Source organism: Misgurnus anguillicaudatus, chromosome 10 (genome assembly GCF_027580225.2).
Source record: "Misgurnus anguillicaudatus chromosome 10, ASM2758022v2, whole genome shotgun sequence".
In the NCBI taxonomy this organism is placed as follows: Eukaryota; Metazoa; Chordata; class Actinopteri; order Cypriniformes; family Cobitidae; genus Misgurnus; species Misgurnus anguillicaudatus.
Window position 1 is genome coordinate 33,770,339 of NC_073346.2, and position 21,119 is coordinate 33,791,457.

Sequence of the window (21,119 nt, forward strand, 5' to 3'; positions counted from 1 at the left end):
ACAAGCACGTGCACAGCTCGACCACTAGGGCGGCGACAGTCTGCAGGTGTATGTTTAAAACCAGTAAGAAGATATTATACAGCCTCTTTTGCATTTGTTTCTACTATCATTTAATATAACATGATAACTGTTAACGTTTTGCTATTATTATAATCTCTGCTAATAAAGAGTTAGATAAGAACTACTCAAAGTTTGAATGAACATTTCCTCCGCAGTGGCTGAGTTGGTTGGTTTTATTTAATTATAATTTTTATATAAAAGTGAAATTATTGTACATCAATTTCTATACATGTATTTGGGTAAACTTTGGTATTAAAAAAGAGATACTGATATTGACACAAAATGCCAGGGTAAGCACCAGACATAATTTTGGTTATTTGTAAATGTGATTTTGTGTTTTGTATTATAAACAAATTTGCAACCAAAGTACTGCACAGTGTTGTTATGTTCTATAAAAAACATTATCCCTTTTTTAAAAGACATTATTACTGCATACAGTACACACATGGACCCTCTCAAACACACACACACACGCTCACAGTCACACACGTTATACCGGCCCCGCCACAAATGTAAAATAAAAGTCTTTTCTTTCATTTCACCCAGTCTATACAATCCAGAGTAACACAGGCACTGGGTAAATCTCTCTTGTGTCCTGAATGTTCGGCCCCTCGCTCACAGGAGTTCAGTGGCTCCATACTGAGTTTCAGGGGCACTATAGAGAGACGGAGGGCGTTTCAATCTCCTCACACTTTTATGTGCATGAGAACCTGTTTACGCTGTGAATCGAAGTCCTCTGGAACAGTATCTGGGGAAAATATGCAAACAATGTATTTGCTTTGTGAATGTACTGTAAAAAAAATGAATTGTCAATAAAAACACATTGATTAAAAATTTCAAGACTGAGGATGTTTTTAAAAACTGGTTTTGGGTTTGAGAAATGGGTGTCAGAAACTGAAGATCATGATTTAAATATCAAAGAGTGGATTATTTTTTACCGTTACAGCGGTACCGCAGATTAGACCAGATGATGTTCTCCTGAGAGAAGCAGAACACACCCAGACGCCCCCCTCTCATGCTGGTGTCAACCACAACGCCCGAGTCAGCTACCATTTCTGTACCTTCATAGAGCTTCACTCTGTGACAGGAACACACACACACAATTCTTTACGTTATCATAGTGGGCACTTTTATTTGCCTATAGTATTATATATAACATATATACAAAACAAAAAGACAAAAAGTAAAAAATCAATGACAGAAAAAAAGAACATATAAATAAAGGGACATGTATGCAAATGTAAACAAAACAACAAATTAAAAAAGGTCACCTTGCTTTAGAGAAATGGGCACTTTTAATTTACTTAAATTCGTTACACCAAAAGTCTTCAACCTTTAAGGGGGCCAAGGACCCCTTATGGATAGAGAGGAGAAGCAGGGACCCTCAATACAAGTATTAAATTAGGACTGTATTATTTAATAATATTATAGTAATAATATTTGCCGTACTACATAACATTTACATTTAACTGAATAGATTTTATCATGGAAACGCTATGCTCTTAATTTTTCATAAAAACAAAAAAGAATTTTGCATTAAAGTATTTGGAGTATAATACCACTATAGATCCCCAAGGGTCCCCGGACCCCTGTTGAAGACCCGTGGTTTATACACTAAACTAAGTGACATTTTCAACTCTCAACCCTTACAAAAAACATATTTTACTTTAACATTTCATTAAGATGTTATTTTAATATATTAATTATGCAGTTTTCTTATAAAGACTGTTATCCTTACATCTACCCCCCTACACACAAGAAGTTAAATAAATACCTACACACTTTTACAAACAAAAATAAGAACTAATGTGTCTTAAAAAATAAATTTGGCTTCCGTGTAGCTCAGTGGTGAAGTGATGCGTTAGCAGTACAAAAGATCATTGGTTCGAATCCATGGGAAAACAAATACTGATAAACAATGTATAACTTGTAATGCACTACCAGGTAAAAAAGAAGCATACTTTAGTGTATTAGAAATATGATTGAAGTACATAAGGTATAAACAAGTATGCTTTATTTAAAGAGTATTTAATATGTACTTTATAAAAGTATACTTTTAGTGTATGCACAAAATGTACTTAAACACAACTATAATTTGCGCTGCAATGCCTATTTATATATCCATTAGAATGGTGATACAATGCAATTGTACTGTAAGTGTGCGCTTAATTGCTTATGAATCTTGCTTTTTAGTAGTGTATTTTAGTGCACTTGAAGTTTTAAAAAAGTTATACCATTTTAGTATACTATTTACACTTGAAGTGTAGTCAAATAGATGTTAAGTTGAAGTTAATACATAATTGAATACACTTAACTATACTTGTATTTGACGAAAATTGTACAAAATATAGAAAATATACTTACTAAACTTTTTTAAAGTATATATTTTTAATAGAATTATTTTTCACATTTCACATTTACACAAACAGATTAAATTTGATATTGCAGTGGGGATAATAATGGTCATGTGCAGGACTGGTATTGTGTAAATACCACTTTGTGTTATTCTAGTAAGAATATTTGGTAAAAAAAAATTGGGGGCCGCTTTGTGCTACTGTCTGCTGCTAAACTCCACCTGCTTAACCCCTAAATACCTGATAATAAATGAGATCTGCTTTGATTTAGCAGCAGGCTGGATCTAAACTGCATTATGTATGAGCAAAGTACGGTGTGTGCGTACTACAGTCCAGTGCTTGCTATTCAATCCTCTGACTGAATACAAAGCAGGTGTGTGTCTTTGTGTGTGTATATGAAAGGGTCTGTACAAAGCCTTGGCTACACTTTGTCTCACACACACTTGTGTATACACGTGTACACTTACATACTGTGAGCTCCAGGCAGCTCTTTCTCTCCCTGTAGGTATTTATTGATATATACATTTGAAACTTTTGATCTGTAACTTAAAGACTTAAAGTGTAAATCTGGGTCAAATTGTTATCAAATAACGATTTATTTAAAAGCAAATTTCTAATTGATGGAGCTTATGAATTGCTTTTCGGGAAAGTGTATCTGATTTGCACCACAATGCCAAAATATGACTTAGTGCAGGAAATCATACACAATACATCTTCAACCGTCCTCTCTTTCTATTTTTCCTAACGCCCGTGCACTACAGTAGTTTCCGTTGGATCTGCATATGAACAGGCACCAAGAAAATTCTTGCCAAGGATTTCATTGGCATGGCAACCACAACAATGGGCGGCCAGGGGGCCCAACCACTCAGCAGAGTCTCAGGGGTACGAGGAGGCAGTTGGAAGGGGCAACTGAGAAGAAATTTTAAGTATAACCACCACTAAGGCCCCTCTTACCCCTTTCTGGAAATGCAAGCCTCCTTCGCACTTACCCTTATCTGCTACAGCGCCCTCTTGTGACCAAAGAAGACTACGTAGATGGTGTTTAATGGGACGAATAAAAAGACTGAACACTTTGTTTAAAGGGGACATTTTTAAGATGTCAAATAAATCTTTGGTGCCCCAGAAGATGTATGTGAAGTTTTAGCTCAAAATACCATATAGATAATTTATTATAACATGTTAAAATTGACACTTTGTAGGTGTAAGCAAAAATATGTAGTTTTTGGTGTGTATCCTTTTAAATGCAAATGAGCTGATCCCTGCACTAAATGGCAGTGCCGTGGTTGGATAGTGCAGATTAAGGGGCGGTATTATCCCCTTCTGACATCATAGGGGAGCCAATTTTCAATTATCTATATTTTCACATGCTTGCAAAAAGTGGTTTACCAAAACTAAGTTACTGGGTTAATCTTTTTTACGTTTTCTAGGTTGATAGAAGCACTGCGGACCCAATTATAGCACTTACACATGAAAGTCAGATTTTCATGATATGTCACCTTTAAATAGTAGGAAAAGTTGTTTGAATTGGGATGGCCCTTTATATTACTTTTGAGATAAATACAAGGTAAGCTTACTTCTCTCATGCTATAAAAACACAAAAAAATTATTTCATAGCTCTTTTGAGTTTAAGAAGTGTGTATTAAAGTACACAACAGAACCGATCTTAAGTCAGTTTGAGGCCTCACCTGATGTAGCCGACCTGTGGCCGGTGAGTGAGCTGCCAGCGGTACGAGGTTTTATCCTCCCAGCCGACGTTTCGTGGATCTTTCCACAAGAGTTTCACCTCTCCATTCGTGTCCCCCGTGTGCCACAGAGCGTTACGAAGAAACTCACCGGGGCCTGTGCGAGATTTCACCACCTCAATAAATCCAAAACCATATTGTAAGTTTACTTTTCCTAATTAATTATTTGATAGTCATGTGGACATTAGTGATCTCTTAATCAGGTTATGCAAAACTTAAAAATCTGGGATTATAAAGCCAAATTAAACCTGAAAATAAAACGAAAGCCTGAGAATATAAAAATGAATCAGTAATATTTTTAACTATTATCATGGTCACCAATCAAATGAGCAATTTGTAAAAAAGTATGAAGGAACTTTGTACAAAAATACAAAATGTATTTGCAATGTGCAAAAGATGCGCTTAACTCTTTTTACAATGAATTAGTCCATGTGCATGCTTATATTGAAGACATACGAATACTGTCGAAATCTTTTAAACTAATTTTCCTGAAAACATAATTTGTTATACACTGCAAAAAAAAAATTTTTCAAGAAAAAAAATTCTTAGTATTTTTGTCTTGTTATCTAAAAATTCTTAAATTAAGATGCTTTATCTTGATGAGCAAAACGACACAAGAAAATACGTATATTTTTTAGACCAAAAATATCAAATTGAAGTGAATTTTTCCTGAATTTAGTGTTTAAAAATGTTCAAAATGTTTGCTTACCCCATTGGCAGATTTTTTGCATGTTTTATGCACAAAATCACTTAAATTTGATATTTTTGGTCTAAAAACTAGACATATTTTCTTGAGTCATTTTGCTCATCAAGAAAAAGCATGTTAATTTAAGAATTTTTGGATATTTTTGCTGAGAGCAAAACAAAAATGCTACGAATTTTTTTTCTTGAAAATAATTTTTTGCAGTGTATTGTCAGACAAAATGGCCCCAAATTGTCACTGGGGCAGTACCTTTTAAAAAGCTCCTAATATGTACTATTCATGTACAGATATGTATGGGTGATTCTCACGAAACCATTGAAACACCACGGCACAAATGATTTTAGCTTTAAAATGTGTAATATAGTAACATTAAAAAGCATCAGAATTAACACAATACTGTGTTCTACCTTGCACAATGTGTGATTTCAACATAAGAATTTATAATTGGAAATTGTATCTCATTTTCTGCTGAAATTCTCATTATCGCAATGTGTCCGGCTGTGTTTGAACAAGCGTTATGTTGTAATTTAATCAAATTAACACTAAAATATTAATAAAATAAATGGATGTTTTGCTAGACTACTTTAGATGACAGAAAAATATTTACTGAATATTCATGTATAATAATAATGAAGAAATTTAGGAAAATGATGTGTCCATGCCTGATGTTCTCATCCTCCGCAACACTTTTTGAGAACAGTTTAAGCACACATACAGAATTTTAATAAAGTTTGATTTTGAGTGACCAAGCACATGGACCAGTTACTTCAAGATGGCTACCAGGTAAGATCATTTTTTTACAGTTAATTTGAAATATTGTCTTGTCAGAATGCTTACATGACATTTTGATTATCATTACCGCAACAGATGCTTATTAAATGTTAATTTAATTAATAGAAGCATAATACTTTGATTTTAAATGCATCTGCAGAATCTCCAAAGTATGTTATTTCAGGTTTGTCATGTCATTTTGAAAATATGTCCGTGTTGATGTTTTCTGACTGTTGCGGTAATGTGATTTTTTAGGCTAATTTTTGAAATTATGTTACAAAAAGTGTTATATGATAAGTAATAGTTTTTAAATTATTGTTACCATTTTCTCCAGACTTTGTTTTTCAGTGTCTGGTGGGAAAAAAAGTAAATTTAAGCAATTTTTACATTTTCATGCTTGACATTTTTAAAACCAAGTTTTCGTGAGAATCACCCGTATACAATTGGTACCAATATGTACTTTTGAGGCACTGATTGCACTCTTTAAATGTGCATTGTGTCATTTTTAGACGAATCTCTTGACAGAAATGCAAAATAATATACAAAACTATATTATCAGGGGTGTATAAAGATCTTTCATAATGAACTGTTATGTGTTTATTACCTTAAAATGAGACGATTTTATCTACATAAACCGAGGGTCCACTTACATGGAAGCTGCCACTTTGTGCTACCATGTTTCTACAGAAGCTCTTAACAGACAAACTTTTTTACTAAGTTAACTTTTTTATGGCTACCGTAGCTTCTCTATGTGTTTCAAAAGCAAGAGGTGAGCAGGGGACTGAGCCTTTGGTTGCAATTCCCAACCTCACCACTAGATGCCACTAAAATTTACACACTGCACCTTTATGTGCATTTTTTGAAAGGGTACAACTACCAAACCAGTAACAGCTAGCAATATTTTGACAGATTTTTTATGACCGTGTATTTACTTTATATACTGTTACACTATATTAACTTAATTAATTAAGAAAAAAGTGGGTTTTGAAAAGCAATGGATGAAAGCTTTGCATTTTGTTAGCGTGTGCACCTTCAGCTGTAGGCCCGGTTCAGCCATGGCTCTGAACGGGACAGACTGCCAGTAAGTTTGCTCGGTCTGCTTCCACATCACCACATAGAAACTAGACGAATCCTGATAGCCAAAGATGAAGCCCGCGTAGTCATCATCAGTCACGGTGTTAACGTGAAACGTCCCTTCGAAGTCTACACCGTTAAACGCTGTGTAACCTGTGGAGATACGATTGAAACTTTGGGTGCTGGTCGGCTCTTTAGGATCTAATGAAAGTTTGGCTGTTAAAATCTTTAAAAAAAAACTCACCCACTGCCAGGCCCGGGTCGCTGTTCATAGTTTGAACAATCTCCATACCCTGTAACCCAAGTTGATGTTTTGTATGTTAAAGTCTATAAACAGAACCACAGAAAACTACAAAAATTCCTGCTTAAAAGTGCAGACTGTTACCTGATTAAGCACCACCCAGTTGGGGTCAATCTGAGCATCGCCCTCCGGGTCCAGTATAACTGTCTGAAAGGCTCGAAAATCTGTCAGTGTGACTTCTGCACTTTCAGGACAGGCGTCCATAAAATCCAATACCGCATCATTGTCAAAATCCCTCTCGCATACATCACCGACTCCGTTACCTAGCAGACAGGAAAGAGCGAGACGCAACATTTAGATGGAGAGATTATTCACCATCAGTTCATTCAGCACTGGAATCTGATCTTACCGTCTGAGTCTTTCTGGTTGGGGTTGGAAATCAATCTGCAGTTATCCGGGCCGAGACCATTGATGTTTTGATTGTCCGGGATCCCGTCGTTGTCGTCATCCTCGTCACAGTCGTCGCCGATGCCGTCGTTATCCGAATCAAGCTGAGAGCTGTTCGGAATGTCAGGGCAGTTATCCCGAGTGTCCTGGTGTCCGTCCCCATCACTGAAAAAAACATTCATCTATAAACTGAATTGTATTTGCTTTCATCAAGGTGTTACATTGTTACATTGCAAAAAATTATTTTCAAAAAAACATTTCTTAGTATTTTTGTCTTGTTTTCAGTAAAAATATCTAAATTAAAGATGCTTTTCTTGATGAGCAAAAATTTTTATACCAAAAATATCAAACTGAAGCGATTTTTGTGCACAAAACAAGCAAAAAATCCGCCAATGGGGTAAGTAAATTCTTCTTGAATTTAGTGTTTAAGAAAAATGTTCAAGATTTTTTTGCTTACCCCATTGGCAGATTTTTTTGCTTTTTTTACCAAAAAGAACTAAGATAAGAATCACTAAGACTTTTTAGATATTTTTACTGAAAACAAGACAAAAATACTAAGAAAATTTTTTCATGAAAAAACTTTTTTGCAGTAAAAATGTTTGTCTTGTTTTCAGTAAAAATATCAAAAAAAAATTAAAATGAAGATGTATTTTCTTGATTTTCTTTTAGACAAAAAGTAAGTAAGTAAATTAGTGCTTAAAACAAGCAAAAAAAAAACTGCCAATGGAATTAAAAAATTCTTGAAAAAGTTAACTTTTTTCATAAACACTTAATTCAAGAATTTTTTTCTTATTCCATTGGCAGATTTTTTTTTGCTTGTTTTAAGCACAAATTCACGTAAATTTTATATTTTTTGTATAAAAACTAGACTTATTTTCCTAGGTCATTTTGCTCATCATGAAAATACATCCTGATTTATGAATCTATGAATTTTTAGATATTTTTACTGAAAACAAAATAAAAATACTAAGTAACCAAAGTAATTTTTTGCAGTGCAGTCTATACACTCCAAAAAATGATTTTCGTCTTGTTAAAAAAAGAAAAGATGCTTTTTCATCAAGAAAAAGCATCTTAATTTAAGAATTTTTAGATATTATTTACTTAAAACAAGACAAAAATACTAAGACATTTTTTTCTTGAAAATAATTTTTTGCAGTGTAATTAAAACTAAACAAATAACGTTTAATGATATTAACTAATGAATGTTTAGCATTTAATGATAAAATAAGTCTAGTTTTTAGACAAAAATATAAACTTTAAGTAAGTTAGTGCTTAAAACAAGCAAAAAAAATAAAATAACTGCTAATGGAATAAGAAAAAATTCTTGAAATAAGTTAACTTTGTTCATAAACACTTAATTCAAGAAAAAATTTCTTATTCCATTGGCAGATTTTTTAGCTTGTTCTAAGCAGAAATTCACCCAAATTTTATATTTTTGTCTAAAAAATTGACTTATTTTCCTAGGCCATTTTGCTCATCAAGAAAATAGATCTTAATTTAAGAATTTCTAGATATTTTTACTGAAAACAAGACAAAAGTACTAATTAAGAAAGTCATTTTTTGTAGTGCAGTCTATAATTAAAACTAAACAAATAACTTTAATGATATGAACTAATGAATGTAGTATTTAATGATAAAATATGAGAAAGAAAATATATTATCTCAACATAAAAATATTTACTAAATGGAAACTACTTATAGAAATACCATACTTACGTATCTTGATTGGTGTCACAAACATCGCCCACTAAATCATTATCTATATCCGTCTGCAAGAGTTTTAAAATTTATTTTATTATCAAAAAATAGTTTTTTATGCGAGAAAACGTGTTTTGTTACGCAAATGGCGTATAGCAATGAAATGTTCTTGATTTCAAGGAAAAAACTTCATGCAATGAGAACGAGCATGTGGCATTGGTACCTGCATGGGATTACTGATCTCAGGACAGCTGTCACACGCATCCCCCACACCGTCTCCATCCCGGTCTGTTTGCATAGGGTTCGGCACTTTCGGACAATTATCCAACACGTTCTGGATTCCTGCAAAACATCTACACACATCACACAAAGAACAGATGGTTGCAGCGCTCACGATCGCACAAATCTGATTGTTCTGTACCATCTCCATCAATGTCTTCATCACAGGCATCTCCCTCTCCGTTATTATCCGTATCTTTCTGATCGATGTTGGGAACCGTGGGACAGTTATCGCATGCGTCCCCAAACGAATCCGTGTCGGAGTTCTGCTGGTCTTTATTGGACACCAGCCGGCAGTTATCCTGAAATAACACATAGAGCCCAAATCACTTCACACATACAGACGAGAGTTTCTGCCGTGGCTCGTGTGGGATTTGTGGTTGTAGGAACAAACCTCCACGTTTTTTATTCCATCTCCATCTGCGTCCTCATCACATTGGTCTCCGATTCCATCGTTATCAGCATCTTCCTGACCCGAGTTGGGTGTGAAGATGCAGTTATCCTAGAAAATATCAGCATGAGGAAGTGAATATCACAATTAACACTGCAAAAAATGACTTGTCTTGTTTTCAGTACAAATATCTAAAAATTCTTAAATCAAGATGTTTTTTTAGCAAAATGACCTAAGAAAATAAATCTAGTTTTTAGACAAAACAAGCAAAAAATCTGCCAATGGGGTAAGCAAATTCTAGAATTTTTCTTGAATTAAGTGTTTAAGAAAACAGTTTAAGATTTTTTGCTTACCCCATTGGCAGATTTTTTTTGCTTGTTTAATCCACAAATTCACTTAAAGTTGATATTTTTTGTCTTAAAACTTATTACTTCTTTTCTTAGGTTATTTTGCTCATCAATAAAATGCATCTTGACTTGAGAATTTTTAGATATTTGTGCTTAAAACAAGACAAATATACTTACTAGGAAAGTCATTTTTGCAGTGAAAACTTTTTTGGACAGGGCTTATCCTAGTCCCAGACTAAAATGCATGTTTGAGCTGCCTTAATTTAATAACATTTTACACTGACATACCTTAACAAATATCTGTCCCATTGTTTTGTGCACATTAGTAATGTTTTTTGTAACGTATGCTTGTAAAAACTACTTAAATGTCCTGAAATAATTAAACAATACACTGCAAAAAAATTATTTTCAAGAAAAAAAATCTTAGTATTTTTGTCTTGTTTTCAGTAAAAACATCTAACAATTCTTAAATTAAGATGCTTTTTCTTAATTAGCAAAATGACCCAAGAAAATAAGTCTAGTTTTTAGACAAAATGTATCAAATTTAAGTGAATTTGTGCATAAAACAAGCAAAAAAACCTACCAATGCGGTAAGAAAAAATTCTTGAACATTTTTCTTAAACACTAAATTCAAGAAAAATTCAAGAAAAATGGGCTTACCTCATTGGCAGATTTTTTTCCTTGTTTTATGCACAAAATCACTAAAATTTTTGGTCTAAAAACTAGACTATTTTCTTCTGTCGTTTTGCTCATCAAAAAAAGCATCTTAATTTAAGAATTTTTAGATATTTTTTCTTGAAAATTATTTTTTGCAGTGTAGTCCTGGATTAATCTAAACCCAGACTGGGAAACTGTCCCAAAAGGTCTAAAACACCTTGATACTGAATCTATGAAAACTGATGGGCTCCGAAACTGTGCTGAGTCTAATAATACAAAACAAATGCACAACAAACTTTGTTCATATAAACAAATGACCTCATCTAGGATAAATCACCTAGCTTATTCTCCTTGAAAAGTACAAGATGTACAAACTGAATTTTCATCTGAATTGGAAACCTATCACAAAGCCTGTCTATCCAGAGAGAAGAAATGTGGGTATAAAGGTTGAGCGTCAGACCTGTTTGCAGTGCTTATTGAGGTCCTTGCAGGGTAGTAAGCGATCCGGATAACCATCGATGTCTGTGTCTTTCCCACATGTGTGACCGTCACCAGCCCACCCGACGTTACACTACAAAACAAAACAGTTTACCAGACAGCTGTGTGCCAGCAGACATTGTGGTATAACAGACTGGAGAGTATAAACGTACAGCGCAGGTCACATCTCCATTACGCTGAATGACGCAGTGAGCGTTAGTGTCACACGGGTTGAAACTGAGGGTAGCGCACGATACCCGGGGTAAACATCCGGTTGTCTGATTTCCGACATAGCCGACCTTACACTGACCACATCGGTATGATCCCTGAAGGGGTGAAAGAAAGAAACAGCATACTGTGTGTGTGATCTCAGTGAAAAGATCTCGAATGTATTTGGCTTTGTACTTACAATGGTGTTGGTGCAAACGGAGTTGGGTGTGCAGGCATTGGGCCAAGCAAGACACTCATCGATGTCCGAGCATTCCTATAGGAGTACAGTCAGACTTTACATTACATTTATGCATTTTGCAGACGCTTTTATTTTAAAGCAACTTACAGTGCTAAACATGGTATACAGTATGTTTTTATCAGTATGTGTGTAGACAGACAGCACAATGTTTTATTATTATTTTTTAGATGCAAATGTTTGACTGACAGTAAAAGGACACTACCTGGGTGTGAAATAGTATCCAGAAATAATAAACTAAATCTGTGGTTACTCTGCTGGGAAACCTGGACTTCCTACATGTATCTCCATTAAATATGACAAATTAATTCGAAGTGCTAAATATTTTGTGATTAAATTAATATATATATATATATATATATATATATATATATATATATATATATATATATATGTATAAACATTTAATAAATGTTTTATTTATATATCTTTTTTATATATATATATATATATAATATAGAATATATAAAAATATTAATAAATATAATACACATGTAAATGTTTCTTAAATACATACATGAATGTGTGTGTATATTTATATACATAATTATTATACACAGCACAAACTCATAAATTATGCAAAAAATTAATTTTGTATAAAATTAATCTAGATTAATCTATGCCCAGCTCTAAAAAGGACACTCCACTTTTTTGAAAATATGCTAATTTTCCAGCTCCACTAGAGTTAAATATCTGTTTTTTACCGTTTTGGAATCCATTCAGCCGATCTCCGGGTCTGGCGGTACCACTTTTAGCATAGCTTAGCACAATCCATTGAATCTGATTAGACCATTAGCATGCCGCTAAAAATAACCAAAGAGTTTTTGCTTTGGTTACACATTTTTCCTATTTAAAACTTGACTCTTGCTGCTGTAACATGGCTGCAGAAGGTGCAATGATATTACGCAGCAGACGAAAATAGTCCCCTTAGTAACTTTCAATGGCAGGGGACTATTTTTGGGCACTGCGTAATGTCATTGCGCCTCCTGCAGCCATCTTACGGCAGCAAAGTGCTTGATTATTACGCCAAAATGAGAGTATAGTTCCTAGCCATATCTGCCTAGAAAATCGCAACTTTTAATTTTCTGTCGGTCTTAGTACATGATGTAACTACAGAAGAGTCAAGTTTAAAACATGAAAAATATCGAAACACTTTGGTTGTTTTTTGGCGCGATGCTAGTGGTCTAATCAGATTCGATGAATTGTGCTGAGCTGTGCTAAAAGTGCTAGCGCCAGACCCGGAGATCAGCTGAATGGATTCTAAAACTGTAAAAATCAAATGTTTAACTCCAGGGGAGCTAGAAAATTTGCATATTTTCAAAAGTGTCCCTTTAAGCATGATATCATTGTGCATTATGGGGGGTTACATTCCTGGCGGTGACTCTTGGCAAATTCCAGACCGACTCCAGAGAGAGGCGGACCCCACAGGCCCGGTGGGCAGGGCTCGCAGGTAAAACCTTTTGCTGTATTAACACATGCGCCTGGTGCGTAACAAGGCTGAGCCTCTGCACACTGCAAGAAATACAGTTAGAAATATAGAGAGATTCAACTTGACTATTTTAACGATCAAAAGTCCAGGTGCACTTAGGATTATGTCGGAATCCACTTTTGCTAGTTTACCACGTGAAAGAGTTGTAAAGAAGCTATTATTTTCATAGGGTGTGTTTTGGGGGTAACGTGCAATAAACCAATCAGAGTCGCATCTCCCATTCCCTTTAAAAGCCAGTTATACTTGCACCATGCCGGATTCACTATTTACATGGCAGTATTTGTAGAAGCAAGATCTTTATTCGTCATTACTCAGTGACTTCTTTTTTGAGTGCACTCGATGCAAAGTTCGTCACAACATGTATGTAGCCCGTCATGTGTGTGGTTCGTAAATTCAAAATATGTGTTCTGCGCGTCAAGAGATCCTGTGTGCATCACGTGTCTTGTCAAAATAAGTGCCTGCTGCAGACGCGTCCAAAGGGTTTATGATAAAAGAGACGGTCGCGTTTGCCGATACTCGCATAATCTCATGCGTAATTAGGGTTTACTGTTAAGGGAGTGTCTTGCGTGTATTTTGTGAAGGTGAGCGTCTCTATTATCATAAACGGTATTGACGCTTGTGCAGCAGGCACTTATTTTGACAAAACACGTGATGCACATGGTTCACATGACGCAGAAAACACACGCCTTGAAAACACGAGCAACACACATGACACTCCGAACACATATTTTGAATTTGTGCCCCCTCGGATGAGCAGTCACCAGCCGGCACTGATAAAAATGTCGGCATTTTATCATTATGTACATATACACAATAATAATCTTTCACATTGTAATACTTTAATGTTTAATATTTGGCATGTTTGTGTGCCCTGTCTGTGTAATAAGCATTGTGCACCCTCCTATACAATTTCGGAAATGTCCTCCCAATTCCTGTATAAAAAGAGATGGCAATAGAAAGGAAAGGGGATAAAGTTACACATTGCAGCCTGAATAAATCGCATATTTATTCTGTATATTTGGGCCTAAAGCAAAGACATTACTTTAAATATTCACAGCTGTTACTGAACCAAAACATCCGAAGATAAATGGTGAGACCATCCGTCCTGATGTACCTACTTCATCTATATCTTGACAATGTGTGCCGTTCCCCTGCATGCCATCTGGGCAGGGGCCGCAGCGGTACCCTGGGAACTCAAATGTCTCCATGCAGCCCACGCCTTTAAAGCAAGGACTGGGCTGACAGTGAGAGCGTGGCTCATGAAACCCTGCAAATCGACGGGAAGGATTATTAAAAACAGATAACTTATGAATCTATCAGTACATCTGAAAATAAGCTAAAACATCTGATGCATCGACACGCTAAAAAATTGAAAACTAAAGTACTGTCAGACAGCAAAGAGTACTAAAGTCTGGATAGCGGTGTTGACATAGTTTGGAATTTATAACCTTATTTACTAACACTAGCTCTTAAATTGTCCTGTGTATATAGCAGCACACAGGAATGGACTGAATAACATCTGTATGATCAGGAAACCAAAGTCTATCTTTATTTTAATTGCGATGAACTCAATTTTAGGCAGTTAGTTGAGATTAAAGGAAAACACCACCGTTTTTTAATATTTTACTATGTTCTTACCTCAACTTAGACGAATTAATACATACATATCTTTTGTCAATACGTGCACTTAATCTTTGTACAGCGCGTTGTGAATGTATTAGCATTTAGCCTAGCCCCATTCATTCCTTAGGATCCAAACAGGGATGAATTTAGAAGACACCAAACACTTCCATGTTTTCCCTATTTAAAGACTATTACATGAGCAGTTACAGTATGGTGGCACAAAATAAAATGTAAGCGGATAAAAAATGAGAACTACATTGTATGGCGGAAGAGCACTTAGTCTGATGTTACTGCACACTGAGGTTGAAGTGCTGCAAAATAAGTGCTCTTCGGTAGTGTTTCCTTTAAAAGTGTAGCCATCACTATCCTTCCTAAATTAACCGTGTATGAACATCTATTTTATCCATAATTTACTTTAAACAGGCCTGACAACTGTTGTGTAAGCGTAGTCCATGAACTCCATCAGGTTTTGGATTACTTTCACTACTCACCACACATCTGGCACTCCAGAATAGCATTTCTGATGAGAGACATTTCTTTCACCTGATGAGTGCAAAACATTGCATTGAGTTTCTTTACTGTTCATGATATCCCACAATCCTTTGCATGCGCTCTGGTGATTGGTGGACACACATACCTGTTCTCTGATGTCCTCTCTTAGTTCTCCGAGGATCTGGTTAAAGATGATGAGCTGTCCAATCAACGCTTTAGTGTGATCACCTAAATGAAACGAAACAAATTTAAAATGAACAAAAACAAACAAAAGCACCTCACTTAATTTCCCAACACGTTTGTTTGCAACTCACCTAGAATGGAATTCATCTCACCGTTCACTAAAAACAGAGTTTAAAATCTTTTAGGCGAAGCAATCACAAATCTATGTATGCAATCCCCATGTACACTGTTTTATGCAGGAATGTGTGTTGTTCCCTAACCTGCGTTATATGAAGTGGAGTCCCCCTGAAAGGGACAATCAGTGAGAGCCCCAGCCTGGGCAACAGTGCCCCCTAGTGCCATCTTAAGAGACTCCACTGACCCCTGAAACAACATGTCTGTTAGTAAAAAAGAAATGAGTTTCCTTCACCTTAAATATCTAACAGTATGATCTTGTGTAACATCAGTATTGATATAATATCTATTACACAATCACAACATCTAATTCTCAATATTAACCCCTTGTTTTACAGACAAGGCTTAAAGGGACACTCCACTTTTTTTGAAAAAAAAGAAGCTCATTTTCCAGCTCCCCTAAAGTTAAACATTTGATTTTTACCGTTTTGGAATCCATTCAGCTGATCTCTGGGTCTGGCGGTACCACTTTTAGTATAGCTTAGCATAATCCATTGAATCTGATTAGACCATTAGCATCGCGCAAAAACGTAACCAAAGAGTTTCGTAATAATCAATGACTTTGATGCTGTAACATGGCAGCAGCAGGCGTAGTGATTTACACACTGCCCAAAAATAGTCCCCTTGGTTACTTTCAATAGCAGGGGACTATTTTCCGGCGCTGCGTAATATCACTACGCCTGCTGCAGCCATGTTACAGCAGCAAAGTCCTTGATTATTACGCCAGAATGAGAGCACAGCTCCCAGCCACATCCGCCCAGAAAATCGCAACCTCCAATCCTCCGTCGGTCCCAGCACACGATGCAACCACAGAAGAGTCAAGCCCCAAATAGGAAAAATATCAAAACTCTTTGGTTTTGGTTAGCGTGATGCTAATGGTCTAATCAGATTCAATGGATTGTGCTAAGCTATGCTAAAATTGGTACCGCCAGACCCGGAGATCAGCTGAATGGATTCCAAAACGGTATTGTTTAACTATAGTGGAGCTGGAAAATTAGCATATTTTTTTTAAAAAGGGGAGAGTCCCTTTAAGGCTAGTCCTAGACTAAGACACATGTTTCAGCTGTCTCAACTGAAAATAATTGACTGACAGATCTTAAAACCATTAATTTATCTCAAGATAAACAACAGTAATGTCTTTTTCTAAGACATGTTTATAAAAGATGCTTAAAAAATGATATTTACTCACCTTCAAGCCGTTCAAGATGCATGTCCATCATTTTTCAGACTAACACATTTTCAGTTTTTTTAGAAAATGTCCTAAATCTTTCAGTTTATAAAATGTAAGAATATGGGGTCCACCTCCTTCAAGTCCAAAAAAATGTGCATCCACCCTTCACAAAAGTAATCCAAACGGCACAAGGGGGAAAACAAAGGCCTTTTTTGATTTGTCATTAAAATATCCATATTTAGAACTTTATAAACAAAAATAACTAGCTTCCGGCCGCGCAGCTCAGCGTACGCCGCATCGATTCGCGTCTAGGACAACTCGGAGGTATTTTGTACCGAAAGTGCACATTAAATAGCGCGAGCCTAGTCAGATAGCATCTACTTCAAAATGCAAAATAAACGTTAGCAGCCAATGTTAATCGCTAACGATTTGGGACAAATATGACATCATTTAATGTTAAAATATGTGAGTGGCGCTGTGTGGCGTGACAGGGATTTGAAAAACTTCCTGAGTTACAGCTGGGCGGTGTGGACAGGCGCCACCTGCCAGCGCCGGTGTGCGTATACTCGATTTTTTTTAGAACAGCGCGGCGCTGAGCGATCCCCTTTAAAGGTGCAGTGTATCGTTTTTAAAAGGATCTCTTGACAGAAATGCAAAATTATATACAAAACTATATGATCAGGGGTGTGTAAACCTTTCATAATAAACCTTTATGTTTTTATTACCTTAGAATGAGACGTTTTTATCTATATACACCAAGGGTCTCCTTATGTGGAAGTCGCCATTTTGTGCCGCCATGTTTCTACAAAAGACCTTAACAGACAATCTTTTTTTACTAAGTTGTCTCTGATGATGACATGTTTTTCTGGCTGTGACTACCGTAGCTTCGTTTCAAAAGCGAAGGGTGAGCAGTGGACTGAGCCATTGGTTGCAATTCGCAACCTCACCCTACTAGATGCCATTAAAATTTACACACTGCACCTTTAAATGCCTCTGCTTTTAGGAGAGTTTAAAAACATAGGGTACGCACTTTCTTAGTGACGTATGACAAATGCGGAGGCATAGAGCAGCAGCAAAGAACCGTCCGTAAAGTGCGTACACTCATCTGAATGCGGAGGCGTCCAAGATGGCAAAAACTGCACAGATTACCCTGAGAAGGCCTTTGTTTATCGGATTACTTTTGTGAAGGATGGATGCACATTTTTGTGACTTGAAGGAGGTGGACCCCATATCCTTATATTTTATAAACTGAAAGACGGACATATGCATCTTGGCGGCTTGAGGGTGAGTAAATCATGGTTTTAATATCATTTTTGTCCAAACTATTACTTTAAAAATCTTAATTTATCTAAGGCCTAGTCCTGGCTTTAGCTAATCTTTCCAGGGTTATTTTTTCCCAAAATTTTTTAGCATATTCTTTTACTCCATGGAAAAATACAAAATAGAGCATGAAAACAACATGGGGTACTGACTGAAGGGTATTTTTTTTACATTTGAGACTCTTCGGATAATTTCCAAACCTGGAAAATTTATTTACATTTGCTCATTTGCTAGACATGTTTATCCAAAGTGACTTGTGGTGCATTCAAAGTATAAATTTTACACTCCAAAAAGTTGGGTTATTTCAATGGTTGTGTAAAAAATGGACAAACCCAACCGTTGGGTTTAAATGAACCTATGTTGGGTTGTCTTAACCTATGCGTGGGTTAAATATAAAAAATTTTTGGTTCATTTAAATCAATTGTTGGTTTTGTCCATATTTCACCTCACCACAGATTAAAACATTTGTTAGAGTATTAGCCGCCTGTGTATTCCTTTGGAAATGAACTAGTGTTGCATGTGTGACATGGTCTACAAGCTTCACAGACTAGTTTCCACATATATTTCGAATGAATAATATTGTGTGCATCACTGATCTCACCTGCATCCGAGCATACGCTTTCTGTCCATTACGAAACTCCACCAGCTCTGCATCTCTAGGCAAATCAACCAGTTGTGGCAGCCGCTGTGAGGAGTCAGCCAGACGGCAGTTTACATAGAGCTCCAGGTTCAGGTAATCTCTGCGCAGGCCACCGACACGGAGAATAACAGACTGTGGCCGTCCATCTGCCAGATTTGGAGTCTGCATATTCACCGTGTGCAGTTTTCCATCTTCACGAATGTACCGGACCAGAACTGAGACAGAATAAATGTTTAGACAGTCCTAGTTTGCCGTTCAGTGTGTTGTAATAGGTCAGAATGGCAATACCTTTGTTGATTTTGCTCATGATGGCCACCTCAATGTATTTCTTGTTGTCCTGCTTGTTGTAGATGCCCAGCAGAACTCCACCCAGTTTAGGTGGCAGGCGGAAGTTAGACATGACATACACGTCGCTGAGAGTCTTCAGAGCTAAAGAGAGCTTCTCTACTGCAGCTACGGTCTGCTTCACATCATCTAAACCCAACACGTCTATCACTGAGAAAAGAAATCGGGGGGAGAGAGGGGCAATTTGAGTAATAGTTTCCCAAAAAAATGAAAATTGCTGTCATCCACCATTCCAACCCACTCTTACATTGATTCATAACCATATAATTGTTTCTTCTTTAATTTAGAGGTTCAATTACACTTAATTTATTGCAATGAGGGGAGAAAAGAGATGCACAGTTAACACATTACTACAGTTTATGAGTCTTTAAAATTTTACACTGAAAAGCAGAGATACAGTGATCTCTTTTTCTCACTACTGCCTGGAAAGTCACAGCATTTCTGGCTTTTCTTTTACAACTAATCTTCTTACATAATATCATTTCATTTTCTTCGAGCACATACACATCTAGACAGTAGAAAGTTTAATTTAAAACACAAGAATGCACATTAAACGTGACTTCGAATTGAGTGTGTGAGGGAGATCACTGTGAGTTTAGCATCACTGGGTTTGTTTGTTAAGAAAAGTTGATAAAGCTAATTAAAAAAATACCTGGGACGTCCTGTTTCAGTGCACTCTCTCCGAACCCTGCGAACATCAACACGAACAGACCGACCCAAACTCCCATATTCACAAAAATACATCCGAATGATGCCGCACAATTCTAGAAGATCAGATCCGTCAGCTGTGCATTGAAAAGTCGAGTATGGAGCGCAGGTCCGACCGGTGGAGAGAGAGAGAGAGAGAGTGAGAGAGAGAGAGAGAGAGAGAGAGAGAGAGAGAGAGAGAGAGAGAGAGAGAGAGAGAGAGAGAGAGAGAGAACCCGCCCTCTTCATCATCACTCAACACATTAAACGTGAAACACACGTTTGGTCGCGCGAGTGTTTACAGGCAGCAGGGACGTTTACATAAGAAGCGAATTCATGCTTTCCTGAACAACGCAATATGATGGAACAAAAAGAACGGATCTTTAAAGTTTTAATACAGTTTAAAAGATTTTCAAAAAGTTGTAGCCTACGTGACGCCGTACGTAGCGCCTTCATGACGCGACGCAAATCTACGTACACAGCGCGTGCCATGTTTATGTGGATTGGGGATTTTCTTTTTTTTTTAAACGAAAAATGTATAGCCTATATGAGTGACAAAATTTGAAGTTTGTCATGCGAATTCATTAGGCCTTTGGCAGCATTACCACAAATACCAAATAATAACTTAAAGCCCCCCTAACCTAAGAAATGCACTTTTAAATGTGTTTCTATCAAAAAATGAGTCACCAGTGTGTGTGTAGAAACATCCTGTTATTATACAAATCCATCTATTCTTCTTTGAGTATCTCCTTTAAACCGCAACAGTGACAGAACGGGCTGTTGGGGATCCCCTATCAATGTGATGTCACATTGATTACACACCAACCATAACTACTGTTTTAAATTTATTTGTAAACCACTTTGGCTCAACCTCTGTTGTTTTTAAATACATTTCTAATTTTACATCCCATATGGCAAAAATGTATTTTTTGCCTAAATATATTTGAAATATATACTAAATACATTAAATAAAGATATATATTTTTTACCGTATGGGAGAATGGATTATTTATATAGTGAGTGTATATATTATCTAGAGTGTATTGTGTGAATATATATATATATATATATATATATATATATATATATATATATATATATATATATATATATATATAAAGGATGCATAACGATTAATTGCAATGAATCTATATCAGAATAAAAGTTTTTATTTGCATCAGTGTATAATAATTATGTATATATAAATATGCACACATGCATGTACAATTTTAAGAAAAAATATATTGATATATTAAGTATTTATATGTAAAATAAATTATTCATAAAT

The 21,119-nt window shown here is 35.9% G+C and overlaps 1 protein-coding gene across 1 annotated transcript; it reads right to left on the reverse strand.

Annotated features, from left to right (window-relative positions):
- Positions 1-219: 219 nt before the first annotated feature.
- On the reverse strand, positions 220-20,008 carry thbs3a (thrombospondin 3a). Its single transcript, XM_073872418.1, has 23 exons — positions 19,797-20,008; positions 19,088-19,294; positions 18,761-19,014; positions 15,755-15,857; positions 15,626-15,652; positions 15,457-15,539; positions 15,311-15,362; positions 14,315-14,463; positions 13,074-13,219; positions 11,651-11,720; positions 11,415-11,567; positions 11,225-11,335; positions 9,764-9,871; positions 9,512-9,671; positions 9,314-9,432; positions 9,109-9,161; positions 7,355-7,557; positions 7,090-7,268; positions 6,949-6,997; positions 6,661-6,857; positions 4,100-4,272; positions 999-1,138; positions 220-808 (listed from the first exon to the last, which is right to left on the reverse strand). The coding sequence occupies exons 1-23, from the start codon at positions 19,870-19,872 to the stop codon at positions 747-749; spliced, it is 2,874 nt and encodes a 957-aa protein (XP_073728519.1). The 5' UTR covers positions 19,873-20,008; the 3' UTR covers positions 220-746.
- Between the last annotated feature and the right edge of the window lie 1,111 nt (positions 20,009-21,119).

Coding starts and splice junctions, on each gene's coding strand:
- thbs3a (XM_073872418.1), bottom strand. CDS start 19,872: ATGGGAGTTTGGGTCGGTCTGTTCGTGTTGATGTTCGCAGGGTTCGGA. Junction 14,464..15,310: donor TCTGGAGTGCCAGATGTGTG/GTGAGTAGTGAA, acceptor GTCGATTTGCAG/GGTTTCATGAGCCACGCTCT. Junction 6,998..7,089: donor ACTGGGTGGTGCTTAATCAG/GTAACAGTCTGC, acceptor CTTGGGTTACAG/GGTATGGAGATTGTTCAAAC.